The 21,195-nt window shown below is 37.9% G+C and overlaps 1 protein-coding gene across 3 annotated transcripts in view; it reads left to right on the top strand.

The window, feature by feature from the left end:
- The window catches only part of ADAMTSL1 (ADAMTS like 1), a 1,120,403-nt gene that overhangs the window by 678,475 nt on the left and 420,733 nt on the right, over nucleotides 1–21,195 (top strand). For all 3 annotated transcript variants that reach the window (XM_025279016.3, XM_044939811.2, XM_044939812.2), the window contains one exon: nucleotides 14,915–14,960. In XM_025279016.3, coding sequence (XP_025134801.1) covers nucleotides 14,915–14,960 — 46 coding nt within the window. The remainder of the gene's footprint in view (nucleotides 1–14,914; nucleotides 14,961–21,195) is intronic.

The raw sequence follows: 21,195 nt of genomic DNA, 5'->3' as shown, positions 1-21,195 counted from the left end.
AAGCTCTTCTAATAACTTTAACGTGTGTCCACTGTTAGAACTTTAGAACTGTTGCTCTATTGGATGGCATGATAGTGAAACGATGACATTTGTCTCCAGCCATCTAAGAATTTAGAGGCTGGAGTAACGAAAAAAGAATATATTTTCTGGTAAAGAGATTTATTTATGTTTAACATTTCTCAGTCAGGTTTTTATGAAATGACTTAATCTGCAACGTGGGAAGAAAAGTCATAGACACCAGCATGTCAGGATATAAAAGTAATGGTTTGCCACTGTACTCCTGTGAGCCATGGTGATAACCTTTCTGAGTAGTTCTCCAGTTGTCTGTTATTATTCAAAATCAAGAGAGCTTCCCTGGTGGTTTAGCGGTAGAGAATCTGCCTGCAGTGCAGGAGACACGAGTTCAGTTAGATTAGGAAGATCCCCTGGAGAAGGAAATGGCAACCCACTCCAGTATTCTTGCCTGGGTAAAACCCATGGACAGAGCAGCCTGGTAGGGCTGCAAAAGAATGGGACACTACTTAGCAACTAAAACCACCACCCACTCAATATCAGCCTTGCCCAGAGTGGTGAATAGACTTAGTATTTTCTCAAAAATTTTTCCATTCCATTATTAAGCCTATGGATATGACTCTGTAAGCCTCCAGGTTATTAGTGAATAACTAAGTTAATGCCCAGTAACTGGCGTGATTTATGCAAATCCTCTTGGGATCAACTTTCCAAAATCAATTCCATTAAAATTTCTTTCAGCAAATTTTTAAAATTTATTTTTAATTGGAGTATAATTGCTTTGCAATGTTGTATTAGGTTCTGCTGTCCAACAACATGAATCAGCTCTAAGTATACATATATCCCCTCCATCTTGTGTCTGCCTCCCACCCAACCGCATCTCACCCTCTAGTCACAGAGCACTGAGCTGAGCTCCCTGTGTTAATACATCTGCTTCCCACTAGCTAGCTATTTTATACATGGCAGTGTATATATGTCATGGCTACTCTCTCAATTAGTCCCATCCTCTCCTTCCCCCACCCATGTCCGCAGGTTTGTTTACTACATCTTTGTCTCTATTCCTGCCCTGCATATAGGCTCATTAAATTTCTCAACCATAGAGTTTAACTTTCCATCTTCAATTCAGTATCTGTCATTATCCCTGTCCCCCACCAAAGACTTCTTTAATTCTGTTTCCTCTGTTTGAGCCCAGTTTGTACAACAGAAAAGGGGAGTTTATCTGTTTTGCTCCATTTCAACCACTGAGTGTGGGGGATGGGGAGTAGAGGAAAGAAAGGATGTGTGTGTGTGTGTGTGTGTGTGTGTGTGTTTACGTGTTTGTGAGAGAGATTTAAAGAAAAAGAGACACCAGATATTAAGAGCAAAAGAAAAACAAAGAGAGATGTCAGAGTTACATACACTTGGGAATGAATTATTTACCTCGAGACAGAAAAAATAAGTATAGAACAATAAATAGCATCATATTTATGTGTGATCATCAGCCAAAGCCCATAACTACATATGCCAAGTTCAAATAGCTTAAGGGCCAGCTTCTACCTTTGCCTTTGGAGTGGGGCTTACTAGTCAAGATAAGAGATCCCTTCCTATGGGAAGCAGTCAACTATTTGGGAACCTGGATCTTAAAAAAACAAAACAATGTATTTCATTGTCTCCGTTAGAAACTTTATCCTATTTTGTGAATTATCCTTTTTATTCTTTTATGAAACTACTAATTGTGACTCTTGGCCCTACTTTTTTCTAGCCGTGTGACATTGGATGTGGGATTTAGTGCCTCATCTATGATGTCTTGAGCTTCCCAGGTGACGCTGGTGGTAAAGAACCTGCCTGCCAATGCAGGTAGATCGAAGAGACCTGGGTCAGAAAGATCCCCTAGAGGAGGGCACAGCAACCCACTCAAGTATTCTTGCCTAGAGAATCTCATGGACAGAGGAGCCTGGCAGGCTACAGTCCATGGGGTTGCACAGAGTCAGACATGACTGAAGCGACTTAGCACACACACACTATGGTGTCACGTGGACAGTGCTTGGAACAGATTAGGTGTTCAATACATATTTATATTGAAAGAATGTCTAAGGTGCCTTTCAACTCCATGTCAAATATGGGACCCATTTTGCTGTAAGACACGAAGAGGAGTAAAAACTGCTCTGAATATGAATAGTTTTAAAGAAAAATGTTGTGATTCTCCAGGCTCTCATTTTGCATCAGACATCTGGGTGATATGGGCGGATTGAAGAACTTTTGTCTCTAGCCAAAATAATTCATAAATTCCCAGCTCCAGGGTTGTATGGGGTGAGGTTGTGAGAGTCCTAGAGTTTCATAATATACATTTTCCTCATGGGGAAGATGGAAAAGTTGGACTTGATGTTGCTAAAACACATTTGTTTTTATTCTCATTCTTTGCCTCTTTTGGCTACTGAGCAAGTGTAAGATCATTTGCAAACCTTATGGCATGTGTGTATGTATTATAAAGTGCATGTCCTTCCTGCTGGTGGATCTCAAGCCAAAGGCAGCAGTTCCTCAGCCCCCACCCCTTGCCCTCTCTCCAAGGGGACAAATGCATTGCAGAGACAAATACAACTTTGAGTAAATATGTGAAAGTAAACATGTCTGTAGAAAAGAGCCAAAGTGTCTTTCCTTTACTAGCTATTTAATTTCATTTTAAACTTTTCATCTTTGATTTATTTTAGAAAGATTTTAATTGGGTTTCAGGGTCAAAAATTAGATCAAACATGAGGCCAAAATTCCTCTGTGACCTGAAATTATCCGTATAGCATTTTCTTCTGTTCTGCACCTTCATCCCTCACCTTCCTTCCTTCCTCTCTCCTTCCTTCTTTCCTCTGTTCCTACCTTTCTTCCCTCTCTCCTCTCTTGCCTCTTTTCTCTCTTCCTTCCCTCCCTCCCTCCTTCATTCCATTTTTCAATAAAAGCTTGTGGAGTGCTAACATGCTTCGCTGGCCTCTGGGGCTCAGAGATCACACAAATAAACTACAAAGCAGAAAAACAAATAGGCAAAAATACACTTAAAAAAAAATCCTTTTCTGAAAGTGACACGCATCCTGGGTGGTTGCAGGTCTGTGTCCTGATCCTTTCAACTGGGGGCCACGCTACCAACTCTGTGCCCCTTCTCCTGATGAGCCCTCTTCTTACAATGCCTCCCGCTGCCCCTGCCCACAAACCCTCAGTTGTTTAAAGTTACTTCAACCAGTGACCCCCCCAGTCTCACTTTGCTGTATTTCTAAGGCATTGTTTTCACCATTTTTAGTGACTTTTACATAGCTTGACTTGTGTTATAGCTATTTATAGGACCCTGTCCTCCACTAAACTATCGGCACCTTATCTTGGCTTTCCTTTATAGCTTCCTGTTTTGCACACAGTAGGTTCTCAGTCAAGATTGAATGAATTGACTGAATTGACTGTGGGGGCCAGAAACCTACTGCCATACTTTGAGAAGCTGGGGTAGGGAGGGAAGGCTGTTTTGTTTTTTTTTTTTAATTAATTGATTAAATAATTTTTGGCTGTGCTGGGTCTTCACTGCTGTGCAAGGGCTTTATCTTGCAGTGAGTTGCAGTGATTGACGGCTTCTCTCTAGTGTTGGTGCAGGTCTTCTCATTGTGGTGGCTTCTGTTATTGTGGAGCACAGGCTCTAGAGCACGGACTTCAGTAGTTGTGGCACGTGGGCTCAGTAGTTGTGGCTCACAGGCCAAGACTGTTTCTTGAATTCTCCCTTCTCCTGTCACCCTCTTGGGACTCAAATGGCCCATAATGACACCCCTCCTAAGACATCACCTTCATAAGTTACTTCTGTCTCTCATCAATTGGTCCCTCTGTCCAGTTTCTCCATGTTTAGTTTCCAGACCATGCCCATTAGTTGTTGATCCTACATTGTACTGACTCATAGACTTCTTTACAACTTAATTATAGCTTTGAGAAGGGTCAGGGAGTGCTCACTGCTGTACCTTTCACAATGTCTGCCTTAGTACTGGCTCCCATTGAATGCTCAATAAATGTGTGAAGTGACTGTGAATCAGAAAGCATTCTACCAAAGCCTGTGAACCCCAGCATCTTGCCCAGGGGCCCATCTTCACTTTGAGATGGTGCATTGTATATTGTCTCATTAGATTATCTGAGCAGTCTACTTGGAACAGTTTCTGGTCCCATTAGAAGCTGGGCATGAGCACTGTGCTTTCCAGTGTCATTGTTCTTGCGTTCTTCTCTCTTGATTACATGGGCACACTCCTCACTTTCATAACCCTAGCCCATATTTGTGAGAACTTGATGCTTTGCTGTAGTATGTCTGCCTTTGAAGACAAGGCAGAGATATGTAAAATCATACTTGTTTGGGGAAAAAAATTGGCACTTGTTTTTCTAGTCATAATTTAGAACATACCAAACATTCATAATAGTGAATAAACCAATTGAAAACTCACAGGACAAACTCCAAAATTCAGTCTATAATATCCTCTTGGGTTTAACTTTTAATTGAGCAGCTTTGCAGACTCTGAGCTGCTGCTCAAGAATCTGTAAAAATATAAAGACACTTTCCTTAGTTCCCTAGGGTCAAGAGAAGAGCAAATATCCAGAGATGTCATCTTAGACTGTTTTCCCTGAACCTACATGGTTTCCATTTATATTGAATTCAATCTGCACATGAAGTTATAGTAACTGTCTCTGTATACATAAATCAGAGTTTCTAAGCTGGCACAGCCTTCAGAATGTTTTTATAATGAAAGATTAGCATAGAGCAGAAGTGTTGAATTGTAAAACTAAGGTTACAAAAATACATTACCTATGCCAAAGAAACACTTTCACATCGAGGACTCAATTTATGGTACTGTTTTTCAGGGTGAGATTTCATTACCCCCTCTTCAGTTTAAAATTGTTTTCAAAATGCAGCTTTGGGGCGCACTCTTGTTTCAGTTCTTTAGGCCGCGTCAGAGTTCCTGGCAGATGGAGAAGAGCTGGTATGACACCACGGCCATGTCTGTTCCCAGCCAGCTCACCTGATGGATGATGCCTGGCTGCATGCCTCCGTGTTGTTTGTTGTATTATTACAACAGAAAGCATTTTCAAAAGCTGCATTCATCAAGTTGTCATAATAGTTTGGCTTGCATATCTAGCTAGCCAGAAAAAAAAAAAATAAATCTCTCCCTTAGCACTGATCTGTTTGAGCTACGTGATATATCACACGCAGGAGGCAGTGCAAAGCAATGACATCTTCCGCGAGATTCCGGGACGTTTCAACTGAGTGCTTAATAGGGGAGATGTTTTTTATGTTTGCATTGGTATGTCTCACAGCACCAAAGACCTCTGTGTCCTTGTTTCAAAGGCCCTTTTCCACAGGAGGCTGTGTGTGTGTTGAGAATACATTACTCCTAGAATTTTGGTGGCTTTGTCTGATGAAGGAGCTTTAACCTCAAATGGGAGGGAAAAAAAAAACAACAACTGAAGTTTGCTATGAAGAAGGTCAAAGACATTTTTTTATATTTAAAATCAGCATTTCATAGGCAAATGTTACCAGATTAAACATTATTTGTTATGGATACTCTTGTAAGTGAATTTGTTATTATTAGACATAGGTGGTTGTCTGGGAGCACATGGCTGAGGGGATTGGGTGCATAGAAGAAGATTCATATTCAGAGTCAATAAACATTCATTAATGTTTGTTAAAAATACTTCTATTAGTATTGATAAACAATCCTTGGAAGAAAAGTTATGAACCAACCTAGATAGCATATTGAAAAGCAGAGACAGTACTTTGCCAACAAAGGTCCATCTAGTCAAGGCTATGGTTTTTCCTGTGGTCATGTATGGATGTGAGAGTTGGACTGTGAAGAAGGCTGAGCACCGAAGAATTGATGCTTTTGAACTGTGGTGTTGGAGAAGACTCTGGAGAGTCCCTTGGACTGCAAGGAGATCCAACCAGTCCATTCTGAAGGAGATCAGCCCTGGGATTTCTTTGGAAGGAATGATGCTAAAGCTGAAACTCCAGTACTTTGGCCACCTCATGCGAAGAGCTGACTCATTGGAAAAGACTGATGCTGGGAGGGATTGTGGGCAGGAGGAGAAGGGGATGACAGAGGATGAGATGGCTGGATGGCATCACTGACTCGATGGACGTGAGTCTGAGTGAACTCCGGGAGTTGGTGAGGGACAGGGAGGCCTGGCGTGCTGCGATTCATGGGGTCACAAAGAGTTGGACACAACTGAGTGACTGAACTGAACTGAACTGACTGAAGGATGCATACTAGAACATTTCTATTATTTAGAGATATAGTACATCATTAATATACAATATAAACATAGTCATCTATAGACACTTTTTATTGGGATATAATTGACATAAAATGTTATACAAGTTTAAGGCATACAAGTTGATTTAATCCATATATACATTGCAGTATGACTGTTAATGTTTTCTCTCATGTCACATAAATTATTGTTGCTTTTTTATTGTGAAAACAATTAAGATCTAGCCTGTCAGCAGTTCTGAAGTTTATAATGCAGTCTTGTCTATAATCACTAAGCTGTTCTTTATCTCCAGGACTCATTTATCTACTAGTTGCAAGTTCATTCCCTTAAAAGACATCTCTCCAACTTCTCCACCTCCAGGATCCTGGTAGGATTCTACTCTCTGTTTTTATATATATACTTTTTGAAGAAAGGACAGTGTTGAATTGACTCCTATTTGGACCAAGTGTCACACAAATTAAGTTTCTACATAAACAAGGCTCATTTTGATTCTCATGAAAGATATTCTGTTTTAAACATAGAATAAAACACAGAGCATTAAAGAATGACTTTTTTAAGCACAAGAGTGAGACAGAGAGATCTAAGGGGAAAATGAGAACTTGAGACTTGGGAGAGTCACAGGGTTGACATGTCTTCTAACTCCTTTTCTCCCTCGTGCAAAGCAAGACCACTGCTAACCATCTGCGGTGCATGCACCTCCAGTTCTAATGCCTAGGTTTTCTGCATCCAGCTTGACCCATGGATTAGGATAGTGAGCATCTGAGGATAGCATTACACACAGTGTCCGCAGGTTCATATAACTTCTTTTTTAATGGTCAAATTCATTGGTATCAAGTGTCAATTCCCAAAGGAAACTCTTATGATAATGTGTCTATGGAACGTGAAAAGCAGCCCAACAGTGCATTTGCACTTGGTTCTCTTGGGTGTTCTCAGAATTTGTTATTCCTCTTGAGGTCTTCGTAAAAAGCCCCAGAAATGGAGAAGTATTTTAACTGGCTCCTAGGGGACCCCCTCCTGCTCTCTGGCTCCCGTGAACACTGAAAGTTTCACTTGAAGTGAAGGAGGAAAGCAGTGCTCTAGCACTCCATGAAGCCCTGGCTGGGGCTCTCAAACTGTTGGTCTTGTCCAAATCACGGTCGTTTTCGGACCCACAGTCTAAAGGACACAGTCTTCCTGGCGTGAGTTGCTGATATGGTTTCAGGCCTGTTCTCTTGTAAAGAGCACATAGTTTCCTTTTGGATGATTAAAAAAGAGAGAGAGATAAGCAGATGAACACTCTTATTTCGAAATTCATTGCCCATGAGTCCATATTTGAAAGGCAGGAGGTACTCAGAGAAACTCAGTAACCTGTTCTTACTTAACGGCACTCTTTGGTTTTAGGTAATCAAAGGCAAAGCTTCATGAGCCTAATATAAGTGTTATTGTCCTTAAGAACTCTGGTATTGAAAGTACATAATTACCAGATTTTCTTGAAATGATACACTAACACCAAGGATGAGTCTGATTATTTCACCAGAAGAATCTGTTTGCTTAGAGAAGAGATGAGAAGAATTTGTAATTTAAATCGATGTATTTTATCAGATTTTTTAAATTCTTAATGAGAGATAAATCAAATATACCTTCCTCTTTTAAAGACTTAAGTAAGCAGGGACGAAAAAAGCCAACAGATGGCTAAAGCCTAGAAAGGGAGCTTTTTAATTTTCTATGGCAAGTCATCTCTTCCAAGATTGTTAAATTATGGTAATTGAAACTAGGATAACATCAGGATTTTAGGTATTGGAGGAGTTTGGATGGTTTGTTATGTGTTAATTGGAGACCAATAAAGTATTCTTCAAGCCTATACTAATCTCATTATAAGTGAATTAAAGTTTGAGTAATTCACAAACAATAGCTTGTAATTGAGAAAAGGAACTTAAGTCGAAATTAATAAATGACTGGTTAGGAGTGAAGTGCTGATATCAATAAGGAACTCTCTGTTCAAATTTGGTTTCAAAATATATTTTTTTTATATTTTGTTCTTTTATACTTGAAGGTTTCTGATTCATTAATTGGTCCAATACTTAACTCACTAAATACAGTCCTGTAACTCTCATAGTTTGCATTGAGCAGGCGAATTTACTTAACTCATTTGTTATTGATGGCCTATAACTTTCCTCGGAAACCATTTTGGACTGAAATTTCTAATGCTTGTTTTCCTTTCCAGAGGTGAATTTCATTTTGTTAAAATGTGAAGAAAATCATTCAGCTGTTTTATATTAACAGACTATTTTTTTAAAGAAGTTTTAAAAGGGAAGAAAATATTTTTTACTGCATAATTCTCACATGAGGCTTTTGTGCCCAGATAAATGCCTTGGATGAAGAAATTCATGCTTGGCAAAAATTAAAATCCTTGTGGTGAAATAGTCACTTTGTTACTTAAGTAAATTTTGTATTCAAATTTATTAAACTTGAACTTTTAAAAACTGCAAGTTTTTTTCACTGAAGTTCTTTAACACTACATTTTACTGAGGAGTGTGGTCCTCTTAGAGATGTTGCAAATTTACAGAGTGGATCTAGATGTCATTTACTCACTGGATTTCTCAGAATTGAGAAGCAGGTGGTATACATTGATGTGGAAAATAAGATGCAGTGAACTCCTCAGCTCAGCCTCCCAGATTTGATCTACTGTTAGTATTTTACACATCTTAAGTACGTCTTGTTCCTTTTGTATTATTATTGTTTTCTATACTTTATTTAGGCAAACCTGAGTTCCAATCCCTAGTTCTCTCTTTTTATATATATGGTTTTCAGCCTCCTAGCCTTTCTCAGCCTCACTTTTCTCACCTATTAAATAGGAGTGATAAAACCTTCCAGTTGATGGAAGAGGTAGAGATAATGTGCACAGAATACCTAATACTGAACCAGATATCTATAGTACTCAATATACATATAGTAGAGGTTAGTATTAATATTATTGTCCACAATTAGGTAATGTCTTTTAATAATAAAGACTTTTCCAAACTCAAATATTACTGCTTCAATATCATTGTTGTTTAGTCTCTCAGTTGTCTGACTCTTGGCAACCCAATAACATGTAGCCCACCAGGCTCCTCTGTCCATGGGATTTCCCAGGCAAAAATAATGGAGTGAGTTGCCATTTTCTTCTCCAGGGTTTAATACCATATTTCACTCAAATAATCTCTCACTCAAAAAGTAATATAATACAGTAAAAGGAAGACTTAATTTAGCAGCAGAATTAAATTATTTGCAAATCATTATTAGGTGTTAGATAATTGCAGGATGTTCTTTAGAAATAATGGTAAGTGTTTTATTTGCTGTGTTTGTTTTTGTTTTGCATTTGCTAAATGAAAAGCATTTAATTCAGTCTTTTACATTGTATACTTGTATCTCCTATTATCCAAGGATGCTTTTTTAAAAAATTATTGAACTATAGTTGATTTACAATATTCTGTTAGTTTAAGGTGTACACCAAGGCATTCAGATATATATATATATATATATATATAGAGAGAGAGAGAGAGAGAGAGAGAGAGGGAGGTGTAGATATAGATGCCTTTCAGATTATTTTCCATTATAGATTATTACTAGATACTGAATATAGTTCCCTGCACTATACAGTAAATCCTTGTTGTTTATTTTATATATAGTAGTGTATATCTATTAATCCCATATTCCTAATTTACCTTCCCCCTGCCTTTCCCCTTTGATGCTCATAAGTTTGTTTTTTGTGTTTGTGAGTATGTTATGTTTTGTAATTTTTAGATTTCACATATAAGTGATGTCATATATTTGTCTTTATCTGATTTACTTCACTTAGCATGATAATCTCTCGTTCTGTCTCAAGGATGCTTTCGAAACATGCATAAGTATTCATACTTTAAAATATCTAGGAAAAGGCTGATTTAAAGTATTAAGTAGGTATGTTTCTGCTTTTGGGTGGGGTTTTGTTTTATTTTTGCAAGCATTACCTCTATAATAACCCCTTGGTGTTTGAATACAGCTTGTGTGAGTTATCTCAGTGATCACAACTTTCAGTCAGTTTGGCTGCTCAGTCGTATCTGACTCTGTGACCCCATGGACTGCAGCACACTGGACTTCCCTGTCCATCACCAACTCCTGGAGCTTGCTCAAACTCATGTCCATCGAGTCAGTGATGCCGTCCAACCATCTCATCCTCTGTTGTCCCCTTCTCCTCTTGTCTTCAATCTTTCCCAGCATCAGGGTTTTTTCAAATGAGTCAGTTCTTCGCATCAGGTGGCCAAAGCATTGAAGTTTCAGCTTCAATATCAGTCCTTCCAATGAATATTTAGGACTGATTTTCCCCTTTAGGATGGACTGGTTGGATCTCCTTGCAGTCCAAGGGACTCTCAAGAGTCTTCTCCAACACCACAGTTCAAAAGCATCACAACTTTAGGCAGGGCCATTTCCAGATCCAGTGATATCCAGCTGACAGATGAGGAAGCAAAATCTGAGGGGCTGAGAGACTTATACAAGGGAAAGAGCAAAATCTATAACTCACATCATCAAACTCCTAGTTCAGAACTGTTTCCATTAACCTTTCAGGGAGATGAGGTTAGGAAAATAAAAGGAGGGTGAAAAACATAGCATTTTAAAGTCTTCATGATTAATGCCAGAGTTCACAAGCAAGAAATCATCATTGGATCACCTTTGTTTTAACTGCCTCAATGGGTCCCCTTTACCTACTGGAAATTCATGGCTAGAAGGCATTTTTATCTCCTGCAATTCCCTGTATACACCCAAAACTCCATAACTGCTTGAAAATGTAGAAACACACCATATCTTTTCATTCCTCTGAATTTTTGCCTTTGGTTTCTTCTCCACGTATCCTTCATCTCTTTTAATATCTATTATATTTTTACATCTTTTACACAATTACTTTGTTAAATGTCTGCATAATGCTTCTATATGTGAAGCACTGTTTGAACTGCTTCACAAATATTGGTTACTCCTCAAAATAATCCCAGGAGATAAGTATTACTATTCCATTTTACAGATGACAGAACTGAGGTATAGAAACTAAGGAATAAGAGGCAGGATTTCAGAAAGGAGACTCTGCTTTCAAAGTGGTTACTTTTGACCACTACACTATGTCACATATGCTCCAGGAATTTCAAAATCAAAAAACATACCACATTCAGCCAACACTGATGTCTACATGGCATGCTACCAAAGATCTCCAGGTCATAGAATTAATTACCATGTAAAATTTATCATAAGCTGGAGCCTAGCTCTCATCTTTTTAAACTCAGAAACCTGATATATTTTTAGCAATCACATAAAGAACAGATCCTTCTCTTGGAGGTAGACTCACAGTGACTTGGCCTGTGAGATTAATATTTAATTAAAATGCTAATTTATTCACTTACAATGAAAATTATTTACTTACATGTCCATAACATGAACCATACCCATCGCAGCATAACCAGCCCCTCTGCCTCTTAGCAGTCATATAAAAAAAGACTGCTCTTGGCAAATGGCTTGATCAACATAGTATTATAATGAGGGATATTTCTGGAATAAGCAAAAAGCTCACTGGCAGCAGGTAGGTTGGTATGAGGCATCTGTACTGTGATGGCAACTACCTAGCTAAGGGGATCAGGAGGATCACTGGACATTAGCCTGGGCCTTTGTTGGACAGGGCACTGACAACCTAGTATTTCTTCCATTCTCCTTTTTTCTATGATTCTGGCCAGCCTTGTCTTTCCTTGGTCCCATTCTGTTGTTGAGTGCATATTAATATAGTCAGTCTGGTTATAGTCAAGTCTTCAAGCCTAGGACTTTTCTATCTCTCTAAGATAGCCTTTGGGTAATTGTATTTTACCCAAAGGCTGAGTACCAAAGAGTTGATGCTTTCAAACTATGGTGCTGAAGAAGACTCTTGTGAATTCCTTGGACAGCAAGGAGATCAAACCAGTCAATCCTAAAGGAAATCAACCTTGAATATTCATTGGAAGGACTGATGCTGAAGTTGAAGCTCCAATACTTTGGTCCCCTGTTGCAAAGAACTGACTCATTGGAAAAGACCATGATGCTGGGAAAGATAGAATGCAGGAGGAGAAGGGGACTACACAGATTGAGATGGTTGGATGGCATCACTGACTCAATGGACATGAATTTGAGCAGACTCTGGGAGATGGTGAAGGACAGGGAAACCTGGAATGCTGAAGTCCATGGAGTTGCAAAGAGTCGACACAACTGAGCAACTGAACAACAGCAATCATATTTTCAGATGACATTTTCTGTTTGATAGTGTTCTGAAGATCTAACACAAATACTATCTAGCATTTCTTACACCAAGTCAGAATTATATGAATAATTTTCTTAACAGTGAAGACTAGGTCATACTCATTCTTCTTTATATTCCTAGAAGTAAATGCATTGAGTTCTATTGAACTCATAATAGAAGTTCAGTAGATGTGTGTTGAACAAATTGGGACAGTGAAGCATCACAGTTATGTGTGTAAGCTCTGAATGGCTCAGTTTCAAATCTCAGCTCTACTATTTACTAGTTGTGTGATTTGGGCAAGTTACTTAAGCGCCCTAAGCTTCCATGATCTCATCCGTAAAATGGATCTGATGTTAGTACCCTGTCTCTTAGGGTTCTAATGTACAAAAACACCTCAGAAATGTACCTGGAATTCCATAGTTATTTATTATTAGTATAATCATTCTCTCAGAATTTCATATTATATTTTACTTTTTTTTAAATGTGACTTATTTTGAAAAGAGCAGATTACTACTGTTCTTATGCCATCATTGAATGGTTCATCAAAAATTGATTGTTTCTGTTCACAAGAGTTCAGTAAAATGGAAACTCCCTTGTATTGCTGGTGGGAGTATGTAGTTGTACAGCCTTTATGGAATACAATTTGGCTATATTTATCAAGAGCCTTATAAAAGTTCATTGCTTTTAGTGTTATAATTCCACTTTTAGAAACTTGTCTTTTCTAAAGACATAGGCAGAAACTTGGATAAAACATACATGGACATGATTTATCACACTATCATTTATCAACCCCTATGTTGGAAATTACTTACATGACAAGAAACAAAAGAATGATTTCACAAGTTACACCATTCAATGGAATAGTATGTAGCTCTCAAAATGATGTTTTTAAAGTTACTTAGTAGTGTGAGAAATACCTTCAAAAAATTTAAGTGGAAACAAAGCAGTCTATAAAATTGTAGAAGTGGTGTTATTTCCTCTGAACTGGAAAGAAATTAATATATCAAAATAACAGTAATTATCTTTACATGAGACAACTATGGGAGTATGGGATTTTTTTCTTTGAGGTCATCTTTCTTTTCTAAAACCTCTACAATGAGCATGTACTTTAGCAATGAAACTATTGCTTTAAGAATTATGAGTTTTTGTATCTTTAAATGTGTAATTTTAAGAAATACAGCAACAAATAAGTACAGTAAGTCCCCTACATATAAGTAAGTTCTGTTCCAAGAGCACATTCATAAATCCAATTTGTTCATAAGCCAAACAAAGTTAGCTTAAGTGCCCAACTAACACAACTGACTATACAGTACTGTACCATAATAGGTTCATAATACTTTTCACATACATAATACACAGACACACACACAAAACAAACACAAGAAATAAAAAGCTTCTAATCTTACAGTGCAGTACCTTGAAAAGTACAATAGTACAGTACAACAGGTAGCATACAGGGCCTGGCGTCTACTGAACAGGCAAGGAGAGTTACTGACTGGAGGAGGGAGAAGAGGCGGGAGATAGGAGAGCTGAAGTGTCGTCAGTAATAGGAGATGAGGGAAAGCTGCAACTTCAGTCACGCCTGACATTGTTGGCACAAGTTCTGGTTCTTTGCTGGATTCCGTTCTATCTATCCTCTTGAAAGAAGATTCCAGTGATGTCTGGACAGTAGTTCTTTTTTTCTCATCATAGATGACACAGTAGCACTGGATTGCATTCTGAATGGCTGCTGCAACCTTTGTATATCATTCTATGTTCCAGTCCTGTGCCTCAAAAGACTAACAGTGCCTCCTCAAATGAGGAAAATCCCTTTGCCATTTACCCCATCATGACTCTCGCTGGTTCTTCAGTTACTTCTTGTTTCTCTTTATCCTTTCTCTGGGCCTCCAATTCCTGGTGCTTCTTAGCAGGACCAGCTACATCTCTGCTGTTTGTATGCTTCCTGACATCCTGGGCTTGAAATAAAGATACTGTGGTTCTGTGCTCTATACAGTACCTTACAGTTAAGTACACAAAAGCACAGCCACTTGTAAAGGATTCACACAGGTGGCAATGCGCACCAGACCCATGAGCTAGCTTACGTGATTGGCTGTGTGAACTCACCTTCACATCTTTGCATGTGTTCAACTTGAAGGTTCATATTTAGGGAACTTGCTATACTTATTTTGAGAACTTTTGAAGCAAAATTAATACTTAGTTTCAAGTCTAATGGAGAAGTCAATTTGCGTATTCAGCTTCTTTAGATCTGCTCTATTTAGTTATTGATAGTAACTCCTACAAGGGCATACTCAAAAGAAAACAGAGGCTCTTATACTGGTATTAAAGAGGAAAATGACTTTCAAGAGAACCATTGAAATCTGGGGCCTTTCGTTGGTGGTAATGAGTTGTTTTTTTTTTCCCTTCCCCCAGGAGCTGTGAGGGAAGAAATATCCGATATAGAACATGCAGTAATGTGGTAAGCATTAACCTTCTATGATTGTGATAATGTATTTTGTAAGCCCTGAATAATGCTAAGCAGTCTCATGTATCCTGAGCAGATATCAACTAATTAGTATATTACCAAGAGTTATTTATTTCATGGTATATGGATTATATACATTAAAAAAATAGTTATTTTTAACGTTCCTCAAGACAAACTTTTAATCACTTGGCCAGATTGAAACTAACTACACTATTTAAAAATAAGAACTGTGTTTCCTCTCTGCTTTCTGGCTTCACATCTAGGTCTCTTGAAAGCAAAAAGAGAAATGAGAAAAGAGAAACCACTTGGGAATCATGAAATAAACATCAGTTCATCAAACTCAGATTTGATAAATTAATTCGTTTAACAAATACTGTTCAATACCAACTGTATGTGAGGCACTGAACTACTACAAAGATCAATAGCATGTGGTTGCTGTCTTAAAACATCTGTGTTATGGTAAGGGATATAGCAAGAGAAGATAGATGCTGACAAATGTAGAAAGAAAGGGATTCTTGTGGGTTAAAAGCAGAGAGAAATCTGAAGGGCCTTCCAGAAGGAGGTGATTTGACGTAGGGCTGAGAAGCCTAGGAAGGCTGTGATTGGCCCAGACTAGGTGGGAGGAGATGATAGCCAGTCCAAGTGGAGGAGACGTAACAGGCAACTTTGGAGACAGGAATATTGAAGGTGTGTTCTGAACACGAATTTAAATAGGATTGTGCTTAGCAGTATGTAAGAGAAGAATTGAAAGATATTTTGAAGTTACACCATGAAGAGATTTGAATATTAAGCTTCCAAGTTTATTTTCCTTCAGTGACTAATGGAGGGTTGTGCTTAGCAGTATGGAAGAGAAGAATTGAAAGATATTTTGAAGTTACACCATGAAGAGATTTGAATATTAAGCTTCCAAGTTTATTTTCCTTCAGTGACTAATGGAGGGTCACCAGAGTAGGATATTGTTGAGTTCCACTTTGGGAAGTTTAATTCTGTAATGATGTGAGGGATGCACTGGAACAGAAAACAAGTGGAGAGCGAGAAGTAATGAAGGCTGAAAACAGGAGGAAATAGATATAAGAGGTCAAAATTAAAGTCACTCTGTAAGACTTCCCAAGTAATTTAGTTAGAGTGATGACTTGTAGTGGGAGTAAAGGAATGTTTTACATGCATGTTTAGAGCTCTGGTGCTTCTGAATCAGTTTCTTAAAGATGTTATTTTTTGTTGTTGTTTGCATGATGGGCATCTTCCTTATTCTGATCTCAGCTCAAATGCCACCTCTTCAAAGAGATTTCTTTGACTACTTTATCTAATATAGTTGTCCCATTGCTTGGCCCCAGCTCTCACAATAGTCAATCAATCATATTTAGCTTTTTTTTTTTTTTTTTTTTTTGACTGTGCAAGCTCTTTTTTGCCCAGTGTGGGCTTCTCTAGTTGTGGTGTGTGAGCTTAGTTGCCCCTAGGAATGTGGGATCTTAGTTCCCCAACCAGGGATCAAACCCATATCCCCTGCATTGGCTGAGGGACTTTTAACCACTGGACCACCAAGGAAGTCCCTATCTTATTTGAGTCATTATTTATGTTCTGTTACCTGACTCTAGAATGTAAATTCCTTAAGCATAGATAGAGTGTTGTTTACCTTATCCACTCCTTCATCCCTAGTGCCTAGAACTTATGTATATATCAAGCATACAGTAAATATTTGTTGAATGCAAAATAAGTACTGGTCTTCTAGAAGAATGGTGAATGTCATTATCAAAAGTGTGAACACTGAGAGTTTTGAGAGAAAAGTGAAAGTGAAAGTCAATGAGTCATGTCCAATTCTTTGCGACCCCAGGCTCCTCTGTCCATGGAATTCTCCAGGCCAGAAGCAGTTACTCTAGTGTATCAGGAATGAAATCAAGATGGCAGTACATAAACCATATTAACAAAGAAATGGAATCTATAGGTCTGTTGTTCTTATAAAGTGTTAACAGAGACACTCCATCATTTGTAGAGCCACAGAAGGGTGGGAGGATGTGTTGCTTTTTTTTTGTTTTGTTTTTTAAATAAGAGAGCCTTGAGAGATGAGTTTGATCTGGAGGGCAAGCTTGGTGATATTTACAGGTAAGAGTAGACCTGATGCCACAGGTCCCAAAGCCAACATTGGATGACAAGAAGAGAAGGAATCTTGATAGAAGGAAAGGACATAAACTCTGTTCTTAAAAACAGACACAAATTGAGAAAGACACAAATTGAGGATATAGAAAACTTTTGAAGACCACGTTGCTGTAGCAGAGGGGGTTCAACTGAGATTAGAGAACTTGCTCTTACAGAGAACGTGGTCCAGAGTCTGTTAGGTCTTAGTCTGGCAATACTGAGATGCCCCCCCAAAATGTACAGTGGAATCCACATATAAGCAATATCATACAATATTTGTCTTTCTCCGTCTGACTTACTGTACTTAATTTGGTAATCTCTAGGTCCATCCATGTTGCTGCATATGGCATCATTTTATTCTTGTTTATGGTAAAGTAATATTCACTGTGCATATGTACCACATCTTCTTTATCCAAATAGTACAAATGAACTTATTTACAAAGCAGAAATAAAGTCATAGATGTTGAAAGCAAACTTTTAGTTAACAAAGGCAAAACAGAAGTGGAAAAATAAATTAGGATTTGGGGATTAACATATACACATGACTATATTTAAGATAACTAATAAGGACCTACTGTACAGCACAGAGAATTCTACTTTAATACTCTGTAATAATCTATATGGGAAAAGAATCTAAAAAAAGAGTGGATATATGTATAACTGGTTCACTTTGCTGTATGCTTGAAATTAACACATTGTAAATCAACTATACTTCGATAATTTTTCCTTTTAAAAAAGCGAGATGGACAGTAGAGGTGACCCCTGGCCAGAAGACAAATGAGATGAGAAAGACTAAAATGGGTGAACAGTATAATTTTGTATAAATGCCTGACCAGGAACAAAAGTGACTAGAAGGGATGATAATTAGAAGTAGAAGCAATTGTTCAATAGAATATTTTGCCTAGTTCATTTCTCTATCTCCATTTAAGATACTAGTGACATATAACATAACCCATAGCATTGTCTTCTTCACCATGCACATACACACACCCCTCACTCAACTGCCAATTAATTAAAAAGATCAAATAGCTTTGGTGACTTTTATTACATTTTTTAAAAATTGACAGTTTGTTGTAGTTACAGTATGAAAAAATTTTGGTATAAATATACTATAGCTCATTGGTTTTCTTTTTGATCCTTTTTATTGTGGTGATATATATGTGTGTGTTATATATGTATACATATATATATATATATATATATATAAAATCATTTTAAAGACACACAACATAGAAAACAAACTTATAGTTACCAAAGGAGAAGGAGATGGGGAGGGATAAATAAGGAGTTTGGGTGTTAACATATATACACTACTATATTTAAAATAGATAACCAATGAGGACCTACTGTGTAGCACAGGGAACTGTATTCAATATTTTATAATAACCTATAAGGGAAAAGAATCTGAAAAAATAGTGATATATGTATGTATAACTGAATCATTTTGCTGTACACCTGAAACTAACACAAAATGGTAAATCAACTGTACTCCAATTAAAAAAACATACACAAAAGCAAACATAATGAAAACATTTTTAATTAAATGAATTATAAAATATGAAAAACACACAGACATGATGTTTTTAAAGAAATCTCCTTAACTACCATTCATTTTCTTTCAAGCTTTAAGGATAATAGAAAGGGTCCAGACTATCCTAAGTAGATGTGAATGCTTAAAGCATCATGAGCAGATGTCTGCCTGCTCTTTCCTTTAAGATCTTCAGAAACAGCCCAAAACTTCCTTGTTATCATTATGAGCATTTCCCTGGACAGATGCAGGCTAAGGCTGACCTAACATTACTTAAAACCAATAGCATGAGCCAACTCTTTGCAGCTTGTAGAATCAAACTGACACTGAATTTTTTATGAGAACCTAGAGTCTTCAAGTAATTCAATGCTTTTTTTTTGGCTTTTGACCATGACAGAAGCAACACTGCCAAAAATACAAACGAAAAATTTCATAAGAAAGAATTTTTTCATAATCACATTCCAATTTTTTTTCAAACTAAGAAGTTCAGAACAGTTCAATTAAATATTCCCCTTTTAGTTGCTTGTTTTGGAAAAACTTGAGGGCCTCATATTAGTTAAGCCTCTAAGGTCACTTGTTAATCCCTGGACAGCTTCCTAGGCCTCTTCTGAGCCACTTCTTCTCCAGAGATTCACTCTGTATTTCTATTCTTTGTACTTGCTATATACAGCATTTCTTTGGGTTCTTGTTCCCCAAAACTGAAAAGAGAAAAGATCTCCTTAGATTACCAGTTTTTCTAGCTCAACTGAATTATCAGCTCATGTGCTTTTAAGGTTTTATTGTTAATCACTGTATAGACAGAGTATATCAATATAAGAAAGTTAAAGTTTCCATAATGTTCACATGGTTATTGGAGTCATGGTACCTTCTTCTACTGTTTCTACCTGATCCAAGCAGGCTATTTTCATTCCTAAGGATGTAGTTCATCCAGTTTTTCCCATTGGATAGTCCCTGCTCTTTTTAAGAAAAGTGACAAGGCTCTCTCTGAAAGAAGAAGCTAAGGATAGGGACTTCCTTGGCAGTTCAGTGGTTAAGACAGTGCACTTCCAGTGGTTGGGGGTGCAGGTGGGTTCAATGCCTGATCGGGGAACTAGGATGCCACATGCCACATAGCACGGCCAGAAATAATTTAAAACAAACAAAAACTAAGGATCACATCAGGATAAACAGTGGGTGTAAACCCAGCAGACCATTCAAGTGGGTTACTAGGTCTCAGATTGTCCCTGGATCCTCTCAAAGTTCTCCTTAGATCACATTTTCCTGTTTATTCAAATAACCTCAAATCTCAACGCTTTGATCTTAATTAGATGTTTAAAATTGACTTCCAAAGTGGTGAGAGGAATGCTATGTATCTTATAAACGGTTTCTTCATCACTGTCCTTAATCTTCACTCGAACTGAGATTTAAGAGATAGTGACCACAGTTAGCATCCTATTAAGCTAAGGTGCCTGTAGTAGCTGATGGCATTCTTATGTTCCTTATTGAGATTTTATTACTCCACTGCAGCACTGTACTGTTCTTAAAAAATACTCTTGCAGGATTACAGTTGGTAAACCACATTTCCATATCTTTTCTAAAAACTCTCAGGGAGCAATCAGAAGTGGGGGTGAGGTGGGTGGGCAGGGATTTCTGTCTTCTGAGGAAATGATTGAAACCATTAAAAGCCTTTTTAGCACATGGAGACAAAACATTGTTCATTCCAAGAATAACTGACCATGAGAATTGTTCTCAGGACTGGGGTATATTGATGAATAGGACCAAAACCTAATTCTCCTGAAGCTTTCGTTCTAATGGAGGAAACCAGATTACAAACCAACAGAGAAGTTATTCAAAGGAAATAATATCAGGTAGTGATCAGTGCTCTGCAGAGAATTAAATGATCAGTGGTGACTTCAGATTGGAAGGTTGGGGAAGTCCACTTGGGGATGGACATTTGAATGACAGGAAGAAAAGAACTGTGGTAATATCAGGGGAATAGTGAATCAGAGAGGAGGAACAGCCAGTACAGAGGCTCTAAAGGATGAAGGAACGTAGTGTGTTCAAAGAAAGAACAAAGTCAGTGTAGAGACTAGTGTGCAAGGAGAAGAGTATTAGAAGATAAGAAAAATAAAGGTGCAGTTAGACAGGAGCTAGATCATGCTGGGTGTCATAAAGTGTTATAGTTTTAGAGCCAAGAGGAACTACTGAGACTTTTAGGGAGGGGAAAATAAAGTTGTACTCAGGATTTTAAAAAATAGGTTTGGCTGCAGGATCACTCCAGAGATGGATTGCACAAAAGAGACTGGAAGTAGACATTCCAGTTCAGAAGCGATTCCAGTAGTTTCCCTGAGTACTAATGGATGCTTGCACTAAGTGGACAATGGTAGGAAGATGTAGACTGTATTTAGAGGGAGAATGTCTTTTCCTAAGTCACTTGGCTTTGTCCTCACTTGGATACAATCCACTTTTATGGTCTACAGCATCATTACTATCAAATGTCTTACATGCAGCTTTCCAGCAAGAGACAAAGGCATCAGCTATAATGGTCAGATAGGACAGAGTGGTCCTGGGCAAGTTTATAACTTTGGG

This window comes from Bubalus bubalis, chromosome 3, assembly GCF_019923935.1.
Source record: "Bubalus bubalis isolate 160015118507 breed Murrah chromosome 3, NDDB_SH_1, whole genome shotgun sequence".
In the NCBI taxonomy this organism is placed as follows: domain Eukaryota; kingdom Metazoa; phylum Chordata; class Mammalia; order Artiodactyla; family Bovidae; genus Bubalus; species Bubalus bubalis.
Note: the sequence above shows the minus strand (reverse complement) of the source record. Positions and strands in the feature narration are given on the sequence as shown.